This window comes from Equus quagga, chromosome 7, assembly GCF_021613505.1.
Source record: "Equus quagga isolate Etosha38 chromosome 7, UCLA_HA_Equagga_1.0, whole genome shotgun sequence".
NCBI classification, from domain to species: domain Eukaryota; kingdom Metazoa; phylum Chordata; class Mammalia; order Perissodactyla; family Equidae; genus Equus; species Equus quagga.
In genome coordinates, this window is record NC_060273.1 from 108,914,894 (window position 1) to 108,935,786 (window position 20,893).

At 35.5% G+C, this 20,893-nt stretch overlaps 1 protein-coding gene across 3 annotated transcripts in view; it reads left to right on the plus strand.

Annotated features, from left to right (window-relative positions):
* The window catches only part of GIN1 (gypsy retrotransposon integrase 1), a 31,643-nt gene that overhangs the window by 4,859 nt on the left and 5,891 nt on the right, over positions 1–20,893 (plus strand). The window contains exons 2-7 of one of the 3 annotated variants that reach the window (XM_046666035.1): positions 8,299–8,444; positions 10,071–10,264; positions 11,849–12,154; positions 18,138–18,329; positions 18,425–18,601; positions 19,093–19,378. In XM_046666035.1, coding sequence (XP_046521991.1) covers positions 8,306–8,444; positions 10,071–10,264; positions 11,849–12,154; positions 18,138–18,329; positions 18,425–18,601; positions 19,093–19,378 — 1,294 coding nt within the window. In that variant the 5' untranslated portion in view covers positions 8,299–8,305. The remainder of the gene's footprint in view (positions 1–8,298; positions 8,445–10,070; positions 10,265–11,848; positions 12,155–18,137; positions 18,330–18,424; positions 18,602–19,092; positions 19,379–20,893) is intronic. The other 2 variants (XM_046666036.1, XM_046666038.1) reach the window with 2 other exon arrangements.

A 20,893-nucleotide genomic window follows, 5' to 3' on the forward strand; every position in this document is an offset into this window, starting at 1 on the left:
CAGAAATGAGGAGTTGACCTTGTAGGTCCTTTTGCGTTAGACACTTAGAGAACTTGGTGAATGTTAAAAAAGTGAAACACCCATGTAGGGACTACCCAGATCCCACCTCCAGATAATGAAATAGATCATTAATCATACGCCAGAAGCCCCCTTTCTTTCCTTTCCTAGTCACTACTCTTCCCTCATCCCCAAACCACAAGTATGCTTTTTAAAACTTTATATTATAATCTGGTTTAAACCACAAATTAGGAAAGGAACATAATCCCCTAATTTCTCTCTGGGTATATGTGTTTGAAAATATAAAAATTAATTAAAATAAATGTATAGGTGTTTATACTAATGTGAAAATTAGATTGATTCTATAAAATATATTCATTATTATCTTCAAGACTGCTATGTTCATAGGGATATAAGGACGTATAAGTATGGTCCATTCCTAAAGGATATTATGGTGAATATAACTCTAAACTTGACCTTTCCTTCCTCCTTTCCTCTTCTCTTAGTGGAAGAGATCAAAAGACTAATGCCTCTGTTTGTGAGTTGGATCCTGTTCCCTACTGCTGTCTCAGGAACTTTCTTCCATCAGTCATAATTTCTCTCCTTCTTGTTTCCAGTAGTCTCTAGAAGCCCTTACCTTAGCATAAAGCTTTTCAGGTCATTCTCTTCTTGAAAGCAAAACAATCTCTCTTTAAAAATTTTTTTAATTGTAGTAAAATCACATAACATAAAATTTAGCATCTTTTTTTTTTATCATGAATGATATCAGGTAGGAATTCAACTTTTTATTCTAAATTGATAGTCAATTTTTCATAAAATGCTATTTCTCTATTAGTTATACCATAAATTTTCATATATAAATGTTTGTTTCTAAACGCTCTATTCTTTCATGAAACTCTGCTTATATTTATATTAATAATATACCATTTTATTACTATAACTTTATAGTATAACTTGATATCAAAAAGTTGCTTTTTTTAATCCCTGAAACATTTCCTTGGCTTCATTTCTCTATATATACTTACAGAGAAACTTTAGATTCAACTTGTTAAATTTTATTTTCAAAAAAGACATTGGGATATTTGTTGATTCATCTTAACTATTTCTAAGTGTACAGTTCAGTGGCATTAAGTACATTCACATTGTTGTGCAGCCATCAGCAGAACTCTTTTCACCTTACATAACCGAAACTAGGTACTCTTTAAACAGTAACTCCTCCATTACTCCCAACCCTCTAGTGCCTGGCAACCACCATTCTACTGTCTGTCTCTATGAATTTATCTACTCTAGGTACCTCATATAAGTGGAATTATACAGTCTTTGTCTTCTTGTGACTTGGTGACTTGGCTTATTTCACTTAACATAATGTCCTCAAGGTTCATCCATTTTGTAGTATTGTGTCAGAATTTCCTTCCCCTTTAAGGCTGAATAATTACTCCGTTGTATGTATATACCACATTTTGCTTAGCCATTCATCCATCTATGGAGGCTTAGGTTGCTTCTATCTTTTGGCTGTTGTGAATAATGCTGCTATGAACCTGAGTGTCAAAACAATCTTTTAACCATACTAGAATGTAACTCCATAAGGGTTAGGAGGATATGTGTTTTGTTCGTTATTGCATTTCCAGTGTTGTCTGACAAGTAGCAGGTAGCCAATAATATTTTTTAGATCAATGGATGGGCCTCATATTTGTCTCTAGCAACTGTCTTGTAGTTTCTTGCCTTCAAACTAAATTTAAGCTTACTAAATTCACTTTCTTGATGCCTCTTCATTCCTTACCTCATTGCAGACTAGTTTCCACCTGCCCTGCTCTACTATAACTATTGCCAAAACACTAGACACATTTTACTTCTTATATCACTTAACTTCTCCTCTGCTTGGCACATAAGAACTCTTTATTCCCTAGGCTTCTGTGGTTAGAACCTCTTCTAGCTTTTTTCCTATCTCTCTAGCTATTCTCATGCCCATGAGGGATTTACAATATCTTTGGGAGAGAGACATATAAATTAGTAGGCTCAATAAGATGTAGATTTTATAAAAGTTGGTACATGTTACTGTGAGTTTACCAAGAAAGGTGTGCACAATTCTTCAGTTCTGCTTGAGAAGAAATAGATGTGGTCAGGAGAGAATCATAGGTGAGTGAACTCATTAATGTGAATGTTAAAGGATAAGGATATGTACACTGCTCTTCTTACTCGGTACACTTTCCATGAGCTCCTTCCTCCACTGCCTTTACTTCATCTACCGTCCACATGCTGAGTTCATCCGTGAGCTGAATACAACATGTTCAATGTCATCTTTCTCCCTAAGCCAGAACTTCAGAAGTGATCCCAGACTCTTCTTTTCATACACTCCACACATCCAGTCAGTCACAGTTATCAAAAATATCTATCCATTTCCACTAACACTGCTTTGACTCAGAATTTCATCATTTTTTCCTTACTTAGGCAGTAGTCCCTTAATTGACCTGTACTGGTCTTCCTATCTCTTCTCCCCAGTCTATATTTCATATTGGTGAAGAATGGACTTTGTGGAATAGAAATATGATATATAACTCCTACTTATTCTTCAAAATTCAGGTTATCCCGGGTGGGGGTGGTCAGAGAAGGCACCCTGTATGAAACAACACCTAACCAGGGTTTTGAAAGATGAGTAGGGTTGGAGAGGTGGGGATGAGTTCTATTCCAGGCAAAAGTACCAATAAAAAGGTGTGAGCACACTGCACAGAATGGTTGAAGAACTATGGAGATTTGTATAACTGGAGCTTAGAGTCTGGGTCAAGAATGCCAAGAGATAAGTATGGAAGTATTGGTAAAAATCAAATCTTAAAAAATCTTGTATACTGACTGAAGTGTTTAGATATTGTCAGGAATATCAGAAGGCCATTATTTCAAGTCAGGTTAGTATTTTGATAAGACTTGATTTTAGGATGACCTCTGTGGCTGCAGTGAGGAGAGGGACAAAACTAGACAGGAGAAGGAAGGTCAGATACAAAGTGAGTCTGAACACAGTGGCCCTGGAGTGAAGTCCAAGCTTCCACCTCATCCAAAATGCTTTGCCTCCCTCCCTAAGTGCATCTGGGTGTCTGCACATCTGTTTTAATACTAGTTTTCTTTGCATATTCTGTCATAACACCATTCTATACTGTATAAATGCTGATTTACTCCTCTGTGCCTGTCCTTACACCATAAGCTCCTTGAGGGCAGGGATTTCCTCTTTGATAGGAATACAATAACTTTGTATTTCTATCACCTAGTACATATAACAATTTAAGGACTTGGTAAATGAATGAACAAACAAATAAAAAGACATATGGATGAATGGGCAAACAACTATAGTGGAGGGTAAAACACGGAAAGTTCTACAAAGGTGCAAAGAAGGTCAGGGGAGGTCAAGATCACTTCAGATTCAGAAATCATGGAAGACTTGCTTCACTGAGGAGCTAGAGCTTGATTTTGAGAGATGGGTAAGACTTAATCAGGTAGAATTGGATTGTTATGCCACTCAAGGGAAAAGTGATGACATAAACCAAGGTACAGAGAATGGCTGGGATTTGGCCAAAGGCGTATAAAGGAGACTGTTGAGAGAAGAAGCTGGAAGGCTTGTGTTGTGCCAGGTGGTGGACACTAGGCTAAATAGTTTAAACTTAAGTCAGTAAGCAGTGGAGATGCCCAGGGGCAGTCTCATAGTGTCCACCCTGTCAGGGAAATCATTTGAAAAATAAAAATGTGCTAAGGATGATTGATAATCTAAAGAAGTTTCAAGGTAACTATGGCAAGCAAATAATCACCCCTTTAAGTGTTCTCTTCTTTACTGAGCCAAGACAGCTGACCCTTATAAAAAATATAAGGTGAGAATAACACACTTGTGAAAGGACTTGTGAAATAATGAAAATACGTAGAAGTTTTCTGACTTTTATGTTTTCTGCCACTAGAAGAATCTCTCCCTTGATGATGACAAAAATAAGAAACCAAAAACCTCAAAGAGCTGTCTTCAAAATTTTGTTTAGTGATTTCTTCTACTCCTTGACCTTTCGTACTATAGGCTTACTCTGAGAGGAATGAATTACTCTATTGTGATCCATTTTCAATTATTCAAAAATTAAGGGCTGGAAAGTGGAGAGATTAATTTCAGTAAATAGACTTTCTGAAGATGAATCTGTGTGCATGTATTGTAAGTAGGAAAGCAAAGACTGCCCTAATGGCACAGATGCTTGAATGTACTGAGGGCTTCATTGTGTATTGAGTAATTAGATAAAGATTTTCTGGTATCCCCAGTGCTATAGACTGAATGTTTGTGTCCCCCTGAAATTCTTATGTTGAGATCCTAACCCCTAATATGATGGTATTAGGAGATGGGACCTTTGATAGGTAATTAGGTCATGAGGATGGAGCCCTCATGAATGGGATTAGTGCCCTTATGAAAGAGAGGGTAGGGAGTTCCCTAGCCTCTTCTGCCATGTGAGGATGTAGCAAATGGGCCCTCTATGAATCAGAAAGCAAGCTCTCACCAGACACTGAATCTGCTGGCTTGTTCTTGGGCTTCTCAGCCTCCAGAACTGAAAAATAAATGTTTATTGTTAATAAGCCACCCAGTCCATGGTATATTGTTATAGTGGCCTAAATGGACTAAGACACCCCAGAGAAGGAAAATGGGGGGAGGGGGATTGTGGGAATTTAGAAGAGAGAGATTTTTAAGTATAAGAGCAAAATATGAACATCACTGGTTTATGCAGACATTCATGTTTTCCAGTGGCGAGTTTTTTTCTGTCAGTTGCAATTACCTACAACCCTCTGTGTTTTGTGACCTCTTCTTCCTCTGAGGTATGAGACTTTGGTCTTTTGCTCCTGGAAGCTTTTTAGAGGCCTGAAAAGACTTCCCCTCCTCTTTTCTTTTTAAGGTCCTTCGGGAGATTTTGCAACCTTTACTGGTCTCTGAAAGGAAGACAATAAAGGATTTTATCTTTTTTTTTAATAAACCTCATCTTTCTACAGATATTATGCTCCCAGCTGGCTTGGATGGGATGTTCAAGGATTTCTTTTAGATGATTTAGAACATTGATGATACCAAAAGCCGTTAAGGGAAAACAATAATTTGGAGTCATATATAGTATGTTATAATATTAAAGAATGTAGACCACAGTGATTTAATCTAAACTGAGAAAGGGCAGGTCTTTCTGTGCCTTGCACTTGGGAGAGCTTGTGTCGCTATAGCCTAGAGATGAAAATAGGACACAGAGAAAAATGATTTTGGCTTGTTTGTTGGTTTGTTTTTTAACAGTTGAGGAGGATTAATACATAGCTAGAATGACAGGCAGGCAAATGTAGACTGACATAATCTATATCCCCTACTTGAAACCACATGAGCCTTCCTGAATTGAAAATTGATGAATCTCTTCGTCTCTTGGCAGAGGAAAGGATGACATGAAAGTAAAGGCATCAAGGGGTCCTAAGTGACAGATTGGGAAGGAGGGGGGTTAGTGTTTCACCACAGATAGTTTGAAAACACTTAAGATTTGGGGCAACATGAAACTGGAAAACAATAAAAGCAGCTACAGGACAGGACTGAAGATACACATGGTAAAATCTCTTGATGCCTTTACCATTTCCAATTAGGGGTTATTATGACTATAAAACGTCTGTGAACATTTTTGTACACACCTTTTGATAGTCATATGCTCATTTCACTGAGATGCAAACTTAAAAGTAGAATTAGCACCCTTTGGGTAGTCATATGTTAGTTTTAGAGGAAACTGTTGCTTTCCCAAGATGGCTGTAGCATTTTACACTCCCACGGACGATGTGTGAGTTTCATTTGTTACCTGTCCTCACGCCGCCTCGTGTTGTTTTTCATTTTAGCCTTTCTGATAGTGTGTAGTTATAAGTCATTGTGGCTTTAATTTGCATTGCCCTGAGGAGTAATGGTGTTGAGCACATTTTCACTTGCTTGTTAACCATTTAAATATTCTCTTTTTTGAAGTGCCATGTAAGATTTCCCCCATTTTTTAAATTGGGTTTTTATCCTTTCCTTTTTGATTTGTGGTAGTACTTTATATATGCTCCGTATGAGTGCTTTGTTAGACATCTATATTAAAGATAGCTTCCCTCAGTCTGTGGATTACCCCTTTCCTTTCTTAGTGGTATCTTTTGATGAACAGGTTTTAATTTTGATGAAGTCGAATTTGTTACAAATTTTTTTCTTTTATGGCTAGTGTTTTTTGTGTCCAGTTTAAGAAATCTTTGCTTTTCCCAAGATTTTGAAGATCTTTTCCTATATTTTCTTCCAGAAGCTCTATAGTTTACCTTTCACATTTAGGTTTATGATTTGTCTGGAATTAATTTTGTGGAAGATGTAGGTAGATGATCAAGATTCATTTTTTCCTATACAGATATACAATTGTTCCAACATTGTTTATTGAAAAGACCATTTCTTCCCCCATCGTATTGATGCCTTTGTTGTAAATTAATTGACTATATACATGTGAATTTAATTATGGACTCCCTGTTCTGTTTCATTGACCTATTTGTCTATCCTTATGCCAATACTTTGCTGTCTTATTTACTGTAGTTTTATTGAAAGTCTTCAGTCTGATTCATTCATTTCTGAGATGTTTTAGAAACTGTGAATAGCTACATTTGTTTGATTTGGGGTTACATCCATCTATTATAAAATGAAAAAATTCATATATTTAATATTTGATTGAAAGTGTATTAAACTTAGAACAAACTAATGGGTTTTTTTAGGTTATGCTAGGACAGAATTAGCTTTGTAGAACCTTTGCTTTTAAAATGTCGTATACTTTATGCTAACCTAAGATTAAGGGATGTTAGAAATGTACTGATATTCTCACTGGAAATTATGAAAAGATCAGAAAGATTGTTATTGACTATGCCAAATGCTCTATGATAGGGGAAAAGACTTAATTTAAGCCATAGTTCATAGGCACAGTCTATTCTGCATTATTCTAACATTCCCTCTGCAGTGATGTGCTCTTTTAGCCTCATCGCTGCATCTTCTAGTCATCAGAAAACATCCTTATTGTTTTTAGAAATTCAAAATTTTAGGCATTTATCTTACTCAGTGTCCTAGCAGGAAATAGAAGATATACCTTGCTGGGATTTTAAAGAAATTTAATAAAGCTCCTATTTACAGACATATGGACAGGGTCAAAGAAACCAACATGGCATCTGGAGACTAGCAACAGCAGGACATAGTTACCACCTCTGGGGCTAGAGCAGCAGGAAGAAATGATGTTATAGACTTCCAGTGAGAAGTAGAGACATGGAATATGGGCTACCTGACAGGAGCTATGGTTGTAGAAGGTTGCAGCTTAAACCAAGGAAGAACTCAGGAAATAAATATCCTGACCTCTTTTTTCTGCATTCTGATTGCCTGCTGGTGCCTCCTTTTGGACAAGTCCAACCAGAAAACTATAAGTGCAATCTGTAAGAGTCAGTCTCCTAGGGCATAGCAGCAGGGAGGAAAAGGCCAAAAATGGATCTGGATGGGTGGGGGTGTTGGCAAACAGAATAACTAGCACAGAATAGTTCCTTTCAACTGAAAATATGAAAGAGGGTTTTTTCTTCTTAAAGTAGTGGTGGCTTCCTATATTACTTAGGATCTAAAAATAGAGAAGTTTTGCTTTGGCTAGTGCAGCCAGATTTTTCTTTATAACATACAGAAAGTACGCACAGGACCAAAAATCGCTTCTGTTCAAGAAAAAGCAGCTTATATGTATTTCAGAAGAGTGTATGAGATCTAGCATAGCTAAATATCTTCTCTGTCATTTATCATGTGAACATTTTTAAAGTGTATCTTTCTCATAAATGATTTGAATAGTTTTTTTTTTGCATTTTGCAATGACCATGAATATATTTAGAAGTAATATAAAACTACATTTCTCCCCTTATAACTTATCATTTATTTAAATGTCACATCACAGAACCATTCTATGTAAGTAACATTTCAATTGATGATAATGAGAGACTTTAAGCAAAATTTTTTTGAAGTGTTCTTTTTCATTTCCTTTTTTCCCCAGTATGTGGAAGTTTTTCAGAATTTCTTATCACATGGAAGGAGACAAGATAATTTGTCATGATGTATCTCAAAAATAGCACTTGAATATTTTAGTTCATATACAGCACACTGTTCCTTTTCTGTACTACAATTATCTCTGTCACAGATAATATTCTGGGAATGTGCAACTCATTTGTAAGGAGAAATATGACAGAAGCCTGAACTGAAATAGCAACTGAATTAGTTTATCATTTAAATTATATCTTTAAATACCTTTTACCTAGGTTCACGATGGTCCGTAGTGGAAAAAATGGTGACCTTCATCTTAAACAGATTGCTTATTATAAACGAACTGGTGAATATCATCCAACTACTCTTCCCAGTGAGAGAAGTGGCATAAGAAGAGCAGCAAAAAAATTTGTCTTCAAAGGTAAAATTAATGCCCCAAATCATGAGTATAGAGTTAATAGAGATGCTTCTCTATGTGTGTTCCATGTTTAATTCTGAGAATTTCTGTAGTAGTTGGCTGTTGCTTAACAATTATCAGTTCAACTGATGATGCCACTCAGTCAAAAGCAAAATAAAAATCACACTGAAGCTAACTGAAGCCCAGTAAGCATGAAAGGGCATTTAAAAATCACAGACAAATGATACCGTGAGAAAACCAAAACACTTCCCTAAATTAACCTCTCCTGCCGCTGTCCTCAGATGGTTTCTACTCTAATGGTGCACTTTCAAGCACTCATGTCACTATCAGTGAAGAACTTATCTGATGCTTAATAGAAAATGCTGGCAAAGTTAACTTGTTTGTTTACTATATTTATTTCTGTGGTCCCCCTCCCCCACTGCTATTAAACATTCTCAGAATTACATTTGTTTTTGAACCCCTGAATGGATTAAATCTTTGAAAGGCACAGTGAAATATTTCTCTTGAAAGATTATGATAATTTTTCCCTCTCTCTCCTCCTCCTTCAAAGAGGAAGAAAAGTTTGGGATGAGATAAGCAGGAAATACAGTCACCAGATAACTAAATGAATGTTGGTGTTGTGAGTGGGAGTTTTGCCTATAGGTACAGAATCAGGCTTCTTCAGAGCAGGTTAAGAAAATTCTAAGATAGTAAGTAAATACCTGCTCATTTCTCCCTGTGTACACCCCTTCCAATAACTCCCTTATGCTTAAGAACAGGCACACCTATTACCTCTTAAACTAAAATGAGCATTCATTCATTTATTTAATCATTTACGTACCAAATGTTTACCGAGTTCCTACTGTGTGCCAGTCATACTTTAGGCCTTGGGGATTCACTGATGAATAATATAGATGAGATTCCTGCCCTCAAGTTGCTTACCTTGTAATTCAAATAAGGAATGTTCCACTCAGCATGTGCTTAATTAAGCATATTAGTAGCTTAAAGGTGTATTCTGGCATTTGGATAGTTCCCTCATCCGCACTGGAGAGCTGCTGGTTCTCTGTCTGCCCTGGTTGCTTCCCAGCTGTCGGTTCTTCTCAGGTCTCCTCCAAAAGAAAGCAGAATTGCCGTGAGGATTAAGGTTCTCCCACTTTCTGACTTTACCAACCCCACCTCCTACTCAAATTTAGAAAAACTTAAGGGAGGTGGTGGCTTACACAAATGCATTTATGGTGAAATACTGTTTCGGAAAATTTATTCCTGAAGTTGCTTGTCTGTGCATAATCCATTTGCTAATTCATGACATTTTTAGGAGATGCCTGCAAGCATTTTTCTAGTTTGAGTACTCCCATTGAAAGATAATTTCATACTCCTATAGTTATTATTATGTGCTTTGATGAACAAGCTAGCTCTGCTTATATTGATAGCTACAAAATTATAGCAGTTAGTGCTCCTCCTGCATATCTAGTAAGTAGCAGCTGAGGACTTGTCAGATTGTATGGGAGCATGATTACAAATAAATATTCTGTCTTAGAGGGAAAAAAGTTTTTAATAAAAAAAATCCTCTGTTTCGAAGATAAGGCTATCTTAAAACTATATAAATCTCTAAAAATTGCAACTATATCTTTTTGGTATCGTTTATTCCAGAAAAAAAGCTGTTTTATGTTGGAAAAGACAGAAAACAAAATCGTTTGGTAATTGTTTCAGAAGAAGAAAAAAAGAAAGTCCTAAGAGAATGCCATGAAAATGACTCTGGAGCCCATCATGGCATATCGAGAACCCTTACTCTAGTGGAATCCACTTACTATTGGACTTCTGTGACCAATGATGTCAAACAGTGGGTATGGCTTATGTATTTAGAATATTTTGAATAATGTCTTTGTAATAGGTAAACAAATTCATTATTGCTCCTGATTTACTCTGGGTAGCACCTCTCAGTAAGTACTTTTTGTATGGGTTTTTAAAAGGAGTTTTATTTCCCTTTAGAATTCTTCTTAAAATCACTAATGTGTAATTTGGACTAGAACAAAGCATTATTTAAAGATTTTAAAATACCATATTTAGATTGGAGATTTTTTTGATCCAGATTTTGATCACTGAACTCTTTTGTGTAGGCAGAATTTAAAGGGGAATGAAATTCACCTTTGACTAAATCATTCCTTTTTGATGGCAGTCATCTTTTCTTGACAGGAGAATGTGTTCATAATAAGTCAGGCCCAGGGCGTGCTCTCATCTTTTATGACTATTTCATCTTGATATAGAAAATGTCAAATATGACAGAAACTCAGAACCAATTAAATGCAAAATCAAGTTGTGAAGATGATGAAATCAGTCTGAGATTTGTAACTTAATAATCCATTAGGACCTTCAGCTTCTTCTAATAGAAAATTCACCTAGGAATTCTGCGATTCTTGCTAGTAGGTCAACTGATCTCCACTCTTTCTCATGTACTCTATATGGCACATGGTAGGAATTCCTTGGTATGTATGTCAGATCCCTTCAATAATTGTAATAGTGCATCAAAAAGACTGTCATTTCAGGCATAAAGAATTAAACCAACTTTTAACAAGGTATCTTTTATGAGTGCTCAGTTTATGAGTCTATGCAGGTATTCTAAAGACCTCGATATTTATATTTGCCTTTAGAACGTGCCACACGTTCCTTTACAAGCATTCAGTGAAATCTTTGTCATTAAGAATGGGTATGATTTTTGGAAATAACCGGAGGTTATTTGTGCATAAGTTGGAAAATTAAAATTTTGATCAAAAGTAACTGTAATGCAATAAGATCATTTTTAAAATTTTCTTCAGGAGTTGGTTTGAAAGTAGTTTCCAAAGGGGAATTCCAGAAATATGTTGAGCAATGGCAGCATCCATAAGTTGATCAGTTGATCTCTTCTCACGTAAATGAAAGCTCCCTGACAGCATGGGGTTTGTTTTTGTTCATTCTCTTTTCCTGGGACCTAAAGGAATTTCTGGCATCTATAAATATTGTTTGAATAAAATTATGTTTTAATAAATATTGTTGGAATAGGTGAATGAATGAACTTACTACAGTGATAACTTTAAAAGAAAAAATCTTTTCATTATGGAAATTAGTGTATATTCATATACTGATTTAAAATTTATGGCAAACTTGTTTTAAGATCTATTCATTTAATAAATATTTATCGAATATAAACCGGAATTACATTCCACGTGAGTAATGCTCCTTAAGATGATCATTGAATAGTAATAGCAAGTAATATTTGCTATTATTTTCTGAATAGAAGCTTTTATTCTATTCTGAGAATAGTCCAAAAGTTTCTCCTTCAAAACGCAAAGTACTATTAACCATTTTAAAGTTTAGATTTATAAGACTGCTTTTATTATGTTGAGTATATTAACATTTGTGTATCCTTTCTTTATTGTGTGCCTGTTTTATAGGTATATGCTTGTCAGCATTGTCAAGTGGCAAAAAATACAGTTATTCTAGCACCCAAACAGCACCTTCTCAAGGTGGAAAATCCATGGAGCATAGTTACTGTTGATCTAATGGGCCCATTTCATACAAGCAACAGAAGTCATGTGTATGCTATAATCATGACAGATTTGTTCACAAAATGGGTTGTGATTTTGCCTCTATGTGATGTTTCAGCATCAGAAATTTCTAAAGCTATTATCAATATATTTTTCTTATATGGACCTCCTCAGAAAATAATAATGGACCAAAGAGATGAGTTCATTCATCAGGTAAGACAAATAAACTACCTAGGTCTAGGAGCATATTTTACTCACCTTTCGGTGCCCAGCACACCTGTGCATTTTAGGGTGCTTAATAAGTTTCGATAAATTTCTACAGATATAGAGATTTAATATTGTATAGTACAAACGTAGTTGGACTGGAAATTAAGGGACCAGAATTTTAGTACTTATTGTGCCACTAAGTATTTGTAAACCTATCTTCAGGTTTCCTCAAACTAAAATAAGGAGGTTGGACCAACCAAATAATCTTTGTTTACTTCTAGCTTAAAAATTCTATGATTGATATGTAGAGGGAGAATTGACTACATAGAGAAATGCATCATGTTCATGAATGAGAATATTCAATATTGAAAAGTATGAATTTTTTCCCAAATCAAAATTAATTTATGTAATTAATGAATTTCTAATCAGCATTAAAAAGGAGGGAGCTTTTTCTCTTGTCCTGGGCTTTTTCCACATTAAAGTTAACCTGAAAAAATAAGCAGTCTAGAATATATACGAAAATTCTAAAAAAGGAATATAATAACTACTACCCTTAAGGCATATTTAAAAATTTTTATAATTGACAGGGTACTGGTATAAGAAAAACTCAGAGGGAGCTGGACTGTCTTGGTTCACAGCACCTTTGATATCTCAGTCCGAAAGAAATTCTAAAGTTATATTTATTAAGTAGTTAGGTCTTGTGTCAGGGAGTCCCTAAGATTATCTCCAGGTTTTATGGTTTACTAAGAGTACTCAGCAAATGGTTATACTCATGGCTAAGATTTAATATAATAAAAGGATGCAAAGAAAAGGCTCCTGGGGAGAAGTCCAGGGGAAACCAGGAACAACTTTCCAAGATAGCATCTCCCAGTGGAATCACACAAGACTGGTTTAATTCTCTCAGCAAGAAGTTGTAGCAGCACATGTAAAATGTTATCTACCAGGAAAGCTCATTAGAAGCTCAGTGCCTAGGATTTTTACTGGGGGCTGGTTACGTACACACACTCTGCCTGGCATGTGGCAAAATTCTAGACTCCCAAAGAAAAGAAGGTGTTCAGCATAAACTGCTGGTTCGTATAAACAGTTTAGGCACAGTGAGCCACCCTTATCAGTTAGGGAATGGTGGAAACCCTCCTGAAATCCAAGTTCCCGGACACTGGCCAAGGGCCAGCCTTGTAAGCAGGCCTTTCAAAGGATAGCAGCCCCAGGTCTGCTATGTTAACTGTTTTGTGCACAGGTCCAAACAACTAAATAAGTATTTACATCCTAACTACTTAACCGTTAAAAAAAATAATGCTCATAAATTGAAAGAAAAAATATTTTTATTTCATTCTTAGGTAAACACAATTACTTACTAATGGGATGTGTGTATGTACCTGTTGACCACTACTCAATTTCTCAAACCTTGGGATGAAACTGAATGCTCATTTCCTGTTTTACATTGATTTTTACAGAGTTGCTCTTTATCACAGCATCTACTGAAAAACCAGTTCTGTAAAGATAAGACATCAAAAGGAATGTAGCCTTATCTAATGTTGAAACTGTAAACTACCTTTAGCTAGTAGTTTTCAAGGTGTCCAGTAGATGTTAAGGGGGCCCCTTGGCAGAGTTTGGTAAGCCTGGTTAAAATGATAGAGCTGGCATCACAAATGAGTGGAGTAGGGAAGGATTATTTAATAAATTTAGTTAACAATTGGCATAGGTAACAGCTTCCTAATTGACTTTTTTTTATAATCTCTAGAGATGGAGGTAACATTCTAAGCTTAGGAACAGTGATATGAATTTCAGTGGAAAAATCACTAAATTTGGCTGCATATAAATTAGAAACTTACGTGTGGTAAAATAGCCAAAACATATAAAGGCCAAGAAATAGACAAGCAAAAATAAAGCAAATCCATGCAGGAAAGGGCTAATGTCTTTACTGTAAAATATTCAAACAAATTAAAACATTTAGTCAATGGCAAAAACATAATTTGCAAGAGAGAATAAAAATAATAAACATGGAAAAATGTTCAAATTCAATAGTAATGAGTAATGCAACTTAAGACCATTTTTTGCTTATCTTATCAGCAAAAGTAGTAATAATATCAAATAGACTCTAGGTAAATTATATAGCCTTCCATTACTGGTAACATTATAACTTGAAGCTAACTCTTTTGTAAAGCAGTTTGCAAAAAGTCCACTAAGAGCTATTTATATTTTTGTCTTTTTGTTAGCAATCCTATTGCTAACAATTTTTTCTAAGGAACTTATCCAAAGAATAGAGATAATTTTTTTATGATGCTATTTACCACAATGCTATTTATATTATTCAGAGACAGGAAACAACCTGAATATCCAAAAAAAGGAAGTATTTCAGAAAAATATGTCTAGCCACATGATGAAATATTTGTTGCCATTAAAAATGATGCTTACAAGGAAACAGAAGTAACACGAACAATGTTTACCACATTAAGTTAAAAATTTAGATAAAGAATTTTATTACATAATGTTATATATACATATATTTACATAGATAACTGTGTAAAAGATATATAAAAGTAAAATAAAAATCCTTAAGATTACCAAGGAGTTTTTTTTAAAGAATGATGAGATTACAGATTTTTACTTAATTTTTGAGTTTATATGTGTTATCATTGTTCCTTTTATAGTTTTTAGTGATTAAAATATACATAATCATTTATTGCTTTGTGATATAAATTGCTAGTTCTTAGCAATAACTCATTCTCCTAGCCTTCCAAACGTAGAAGGCCAGCCTTCGAGCCTCCTGCAGGTAGACAAGGCCAAGGAACTAGATTTAGCCAAAGAAATTAAGTGGATAGATGTGTGCCACTTTCCGCCTGAGGTAGTGAAAACCTCATGCTCAGTTCTTCAGTCTCCGTGTCTTACTCTTTCTCTGGGGGGTTGACTGAATATTCCAGATATTACGCTGTAAGGTGGTGGAATTTCTCTCATCCAGGATTGTTCACCTAAAGGGGAACAGTTGCCTTGGAGAGACTGACCTCCAGCTGACTTGCAGAAGCAAGCAGTAAAACTGTTGCGTTAAGCCACTAGGACTTGACTGTACTTGGTACCTGCAGCATAATCTTGCCTGCCTTGACTGACACAGCAGTGGTCTGCAAAATGGGACGTGTAAGACAATCCAGTTTGTGGGAATGGCAATATTAAAACTTCTATTCATATTTCTTTTTTATCTAATAAGAAAGAAATGAAGATTTACTGATAATGTGTGCAGATTGATAATAGCATCCTGAATCAACAAGGCAGATTGTTGTGTGTCACACCGGTATGCGAAGGTATCCTGAGAGAAAAGTGAACATGTAGGCATCTGCGGTGGTTCCCTCACTCATTCTTTTGTTTTCAACAGTAATTGAATTTATGGATATCACCTGGTTTTCACCAGACTACTCCCCCACAGAATAGCCAGGTAGCTTAATTTTCTTGCAGTGAAATACGATAATACCAATAATGCGATCGCCTGTCAACCACAAGAAAATGATAGAGCTGACACTTCTAAACTTCTGGTACTGGCTCTTTCATAGACACATTAATGAGATGAAAACAAATATGAACAAGTCAGATCTGATGGGAAATTGGCCACCAAAATTCAAAATTATCAAGGAAACTATTTGAAATATTGATTGCTTCCACCTTTATTAATGAAGAGCGTCACCCTAAGTACGTAGAGTGCTTCAAGATAGTAGATAAGGACAATATGAAGCCCTTATGAATTGCCAGTAGTTTTTGCAGTCTACTTAAAGTCTTGTGATAATAAGCCCAAGACTGAAAATTTTACGAAAGGTAACAATAAAAAGCCTCTGTATGAGGTTTAATGATATCAAAAAACTAAAAACCACATATGATTGAGACAGTTTGTTCTATTCGCTATGATTTAAATGGCTTATATATTACACAGAAAGCATAATGGTGACGAAATAAAATGTTTTCTTTTGTCGGCAAATACTGACAGAAAATGCTACTAAAGTGTTGAAATAAGATTAGAATATTTTACACAATGTGGGAGATTTGTTACACAGTTGGATGAAAATACAGATGTTGCCAACACAGCTTAGAGTATTTGTTAAAGTGTTTCAATAAAATGCACAAAGAACTTTTTGTAAACCTCTCAAGGAAAGAGAATAAATGTTTTCAAAGGAAAAATTACTTCTTTAATTTAAAAAATATGTCTTATGGAAAACCAAAATTGTAACCACTCATGGAATATCTGTTTTGATGGGGAGAAAAAAGGCTGTTGGCGTCAAGATAGCAAGGTAGGATCTCACAAATGGACTCATTGGATCATTTCTAGGCAGTCTCTTGAAGCAAAGAAGTTGAAGGCTTTTCCAGAGGTCAGTAGTTTAAAACCCTTGATTATGACCTTGGATTAAGGCTGACCCAAATGACACCAATTTCTGGGATTTCTTTTTAATTGCTTTTAAATTAAAAGGAGGCAGCCTAAATTGGCACATATATTAGCTAGGAATTGGATTCAGCTGCAAGTAACAGAAAACTCCTGTCTTCCTCTCGATATATAAACTCCAATAGGGGTTTATTTTATACTTAGGTAAAAGAAGGCCAGGCTGTCCAAGGTTGGAAAGGTAATGGAATGTCATTGGGAACCCATGCTTCCAGCTCTCTGCTTCTCCATCTTTGAGATGTGATTCTCAGTTTTGTGCTTACAATATGGCTGCCAGAGCCCATGCCACGAAGTCTACATTTCAGAAAGAAAGAAGGGGGAGAACAATGGGCAAAAAAAGCTTGCAACAGCTGAGTCTGCCCAACAACTTTTAAAAGCCCAACTTCCACTTTTTGGCTAGAACTTTATCATGACCACCACTACCTGCAAGGGAGCTTGGGAAATGTGATTTTGTTTTTATTCATTTTTTCCTAATTTATTAGCTTTACCTTTTTAGTTACTCTGATACTACTTGTCTTACAATGAAGCAACAAGAAATATAATAGTCTTCCTTGTTTTTTGAGGAAGATTAGCCCTGAGCTACCTACTGTCAATCTTCCTCTTTTTGCTGAGGAAGACTGGCCCTGAGCTAACATCCATGCCCATCTTCCTCTACTTTATACGTGGGACGCCTACCACAGCATGGCTTTTTTGCCAAGCGGTGCCATGTCCGCACTCAGGATCCGCACAGGCGAACCCCAGGCTGCCGAGAAGCGGAATGTGAGAACTTAACTTCTGTGCCACCGGGCTGGCCCCTATAATAGTCTTCTTTTAAAAATCAAGTTGATCAGCCAAAAGTTTACCCAGTTAAAACTAATAAGAAATAAGTCTGACGAATAAGGTAGGAAAAATAAGTTATTTTACATTTAACAGGCTTACTGTTGGAAGTTTTCTAAACTTGTTTTGACTTCTTTTAGGCCTTGCACATACTAAATACAAAAACAACAATAATGGTAACATTAAATGTTATAAAGTGCTTACTACTTGGCCAAGAATTGTTTTAAGTGCTTTACAAACATTTACTCAGTTAATCCTTGAAAGAGTCCTGGGTAGAATTTTCCTCATTTGGCAGTTGAGGAAACAGGTTTAGTGACGTGGCTATGGTCACATAGCTGTTAACTGGATTATGTGATTTAGTGTTTATTTGAGAAGCTGTCTACTGAATTAAAATGTTATTTGAACTCAGAGTTGGTGTTAAATTCTGTTCTTCCATTTCCTTGTTGTGTGTGTGTCTCTGGCAAGGCACTTAACCTTAAAGCTTCATTTAGCTTTTTATCTTCAAAATTGGGTTAATAATGCCCCATAAGATCATTGTAAGCTATAATGACAGTAATGTAAAACATTGTGTGTTGACTAGCACATAATAAGGACTCAATAAATGGTGATCGCTGTTTTAAACAAAATATGTATGTTTTTATATAGAATGGCTATGGTCAATGAAAAAGGCAAGATTTAAATTCTTTTGAAAACTTAGAGTCAAGGGAAAAATAAAATACAAATTTTAAAGTCAGCTTTGTTTTATATATTTTGCAGATCAATGTTGAACTTCGTGGATTGTTTGGCACAAAGCAAATTGTAATTTCTCATGCCTCCCAAACTGTGAATCCAACTGAAAGTACACCCAGCACCATCAAAACGTTTCTCTCCAAGTACTGTGCCGACCACCCAGACAACTGGGACGACCACCTGTCAGCCGTTTCATTTGCCTTCAATGTGACTCACGTGGTATGTGCCTTTATACAGTTCTCTGCTTTTGAGTTATGACTATTTCTTGGCTAGACAAATGTTTTATTAAAAATTGTTTATTTTCCTTAAAACAGGAGTCTACTAAAAACACACCATATTTTCAAATGTTTAATCGAAATCCTTGTGTGCCTGAGACTTCAGATATTCTTCGAGAAGTGGATGGTGATAATACAAGTATGTTTGCCAGAATTCTAGGTGCAATTAAAGAAGCTGATAAAATAATGGAGAATAAGACAACTTCAGCAGACCAGGTGATTCTATTTAATAGAAAACTATAATCTAAAAATCTATACAGTGATATTTTTTTAATTTCAGCATATATACACACACAGATGCACATACACATACATGCACATACATATGTTGTTAAACCAAATTTTTTTCTGTCAAATTCTGCTTGTCTTGATTAAACAGTATTCTTATTAGCTGTGACATTCTGAGAGACAATAATGGGAAAGCCATGTATTTTGGAATCAAGTAGGGCTGAATTCAAATCCCTAGTCTTATTGCTTTCCAGTTGTTTGACTTGGGCAAATTACTTAACCTATCTCAATTTACCTTCTTTGTAAAGTTGGGATAATAATACTGACTTTGGAATATCATTTTAAGAATTAAATGGAATTCATGCCTACTTTTTATAGCATCTCAGTAAATAACCATTTTGTTATAATATTACTATCTGCATTTACCTTCAAGAAACTGTACCTCTTTCATCCTTTTGTTCTCTCTCTTTTTTTTGTAGATGGAGGACAACAATTTTGATGAACTAAATAAAAGCAAAATCATTGTTAAAAAGAAACCAAAGCAATTAAATCCATTTCATCTAAAAGTGGGTCATGAAGTTTTAAGACAAAGGAAGAATTGGTGGAAGGATGGTCGTTTCCAGTCCGAATGGGTTGGTCCTTGTGTCATAGATTACATCACAGAAAGTGGATGTGCAGTTCTGAGAGACAACACTGGGACTAGACTTAAAAGACCTATCAAAATGTCCCACCTTAAGCCGTACGTGAGAGAGTCCAGTGAGCCAGGTAAATATCTGTCACTTCTCCACATTTTTACTTTCTTTGACTGAGAAGTTAAAAATATAAGAAATTCTCCCTCCTTTAGTTAGGTTTTCTTTTCCTTTCTCATTTTTATAAAATTTGGTACAGTTTTAGATACCAGGTGGTCTGATTTATTAGAATGTCTCTTCTGAACTGTCAGGCTTGTAAGAGATTTTATTTTGATTTCTAATGCACTTTCCTTACACTTTTCCACAGTTCATGTGGGAGATAATGAACCTGTTCCACAGAAAGAAGAATTACATCTTCTCTGTTTTCACTTTTGCAATATTTTATTAGTCACTTTGTGCCTCATTTTAGCATGAAAAACAGCAATTAAGAAAATTAATGCCCAAAACAAACATACTATCCAGAATCCTGTTGTGAGATAAATATATTAGGGAACTTAAAAAATGTGATTAATTTTTAATAATCTATTATTGCATCATAGGTCATGGTGGGTACAGGGGAGGGTACCGAGTGGGATGTGCTCAGAATGCTCGAAGGTGCTAAAAGAAGTGATCGCACCCTAAATAAGGTTGTACTTGCCCCAAAATATGGTTTTGAACAGTCAAGATATTGTGATCTCTCTAACCCTTTCTTTTCATAGACTGGAGCTAAATGACATCTTCCCATAGCTGTCATATTAAATCCCACTTTACTGAGACTCTTTTATTTGGTCCTATTGTATCTGCTCCCTAAAATTTCTCTGGGGTAGATAACTGAGAGGGAGTTAATTGGTACCTTAGCCAGTTAATTTTGCCTTTTCTATAGAGAAAGATAAATCATGCATATTATTTGAATATGAGTAACAATTAATGGAAGATACAATTCAGTACATTTTTAAACAATATAAACAACTGAGTTATTCAACAGGCTTTTAAGTAAATAATAATTACAAAAGCAACAACAACAGATACCTACACATACCCTGTTTTTTAGGATATGAAGCCCTTGGTGGCTGCTCAGTAACAGCTCAACTCTGCCTCTGATCTGTGTCACTACTGTTGTCTTAAAAGCTTTTAGTGCCTTTCCTTATGCTGTGACAGACCCACTTGCTCTAGTGGTAAACTTATCTTGGACCGTTCTAATTCTGAAAGCTCACAGTACCTTCATTCTCTTTGTTAGATGATGAGTGTTTTCATTCCCCAGGTGCCTCTTCTCAGTTCTGAGCTACCCTTTATAATTTCTCCCTTCTGCAAGTTAAGTAGAAAAAAAAAGATTATACCTGTTGTCCTTTCTTCTTTAGCCTGATTCTCCCCTTAATCTTTAGCATTCAGGATTTGCTCCCTTCTAATGTGTTAACCTTCTTTAATTAATACAGAATTTACATATAAAATGTTGCTGTATCAGGATCTGTTTCAACATTTTGCGATTTGCTCTTGCCAAAGACTTTCTTAGAAAACAGGCCAAACATTTTGCTACTCCTGCATATTTTGGAATCCAGTTGAGTAGAACAGTTTCTAAACAGAGACAATATAATTTTTGCATCATGCTTGAATT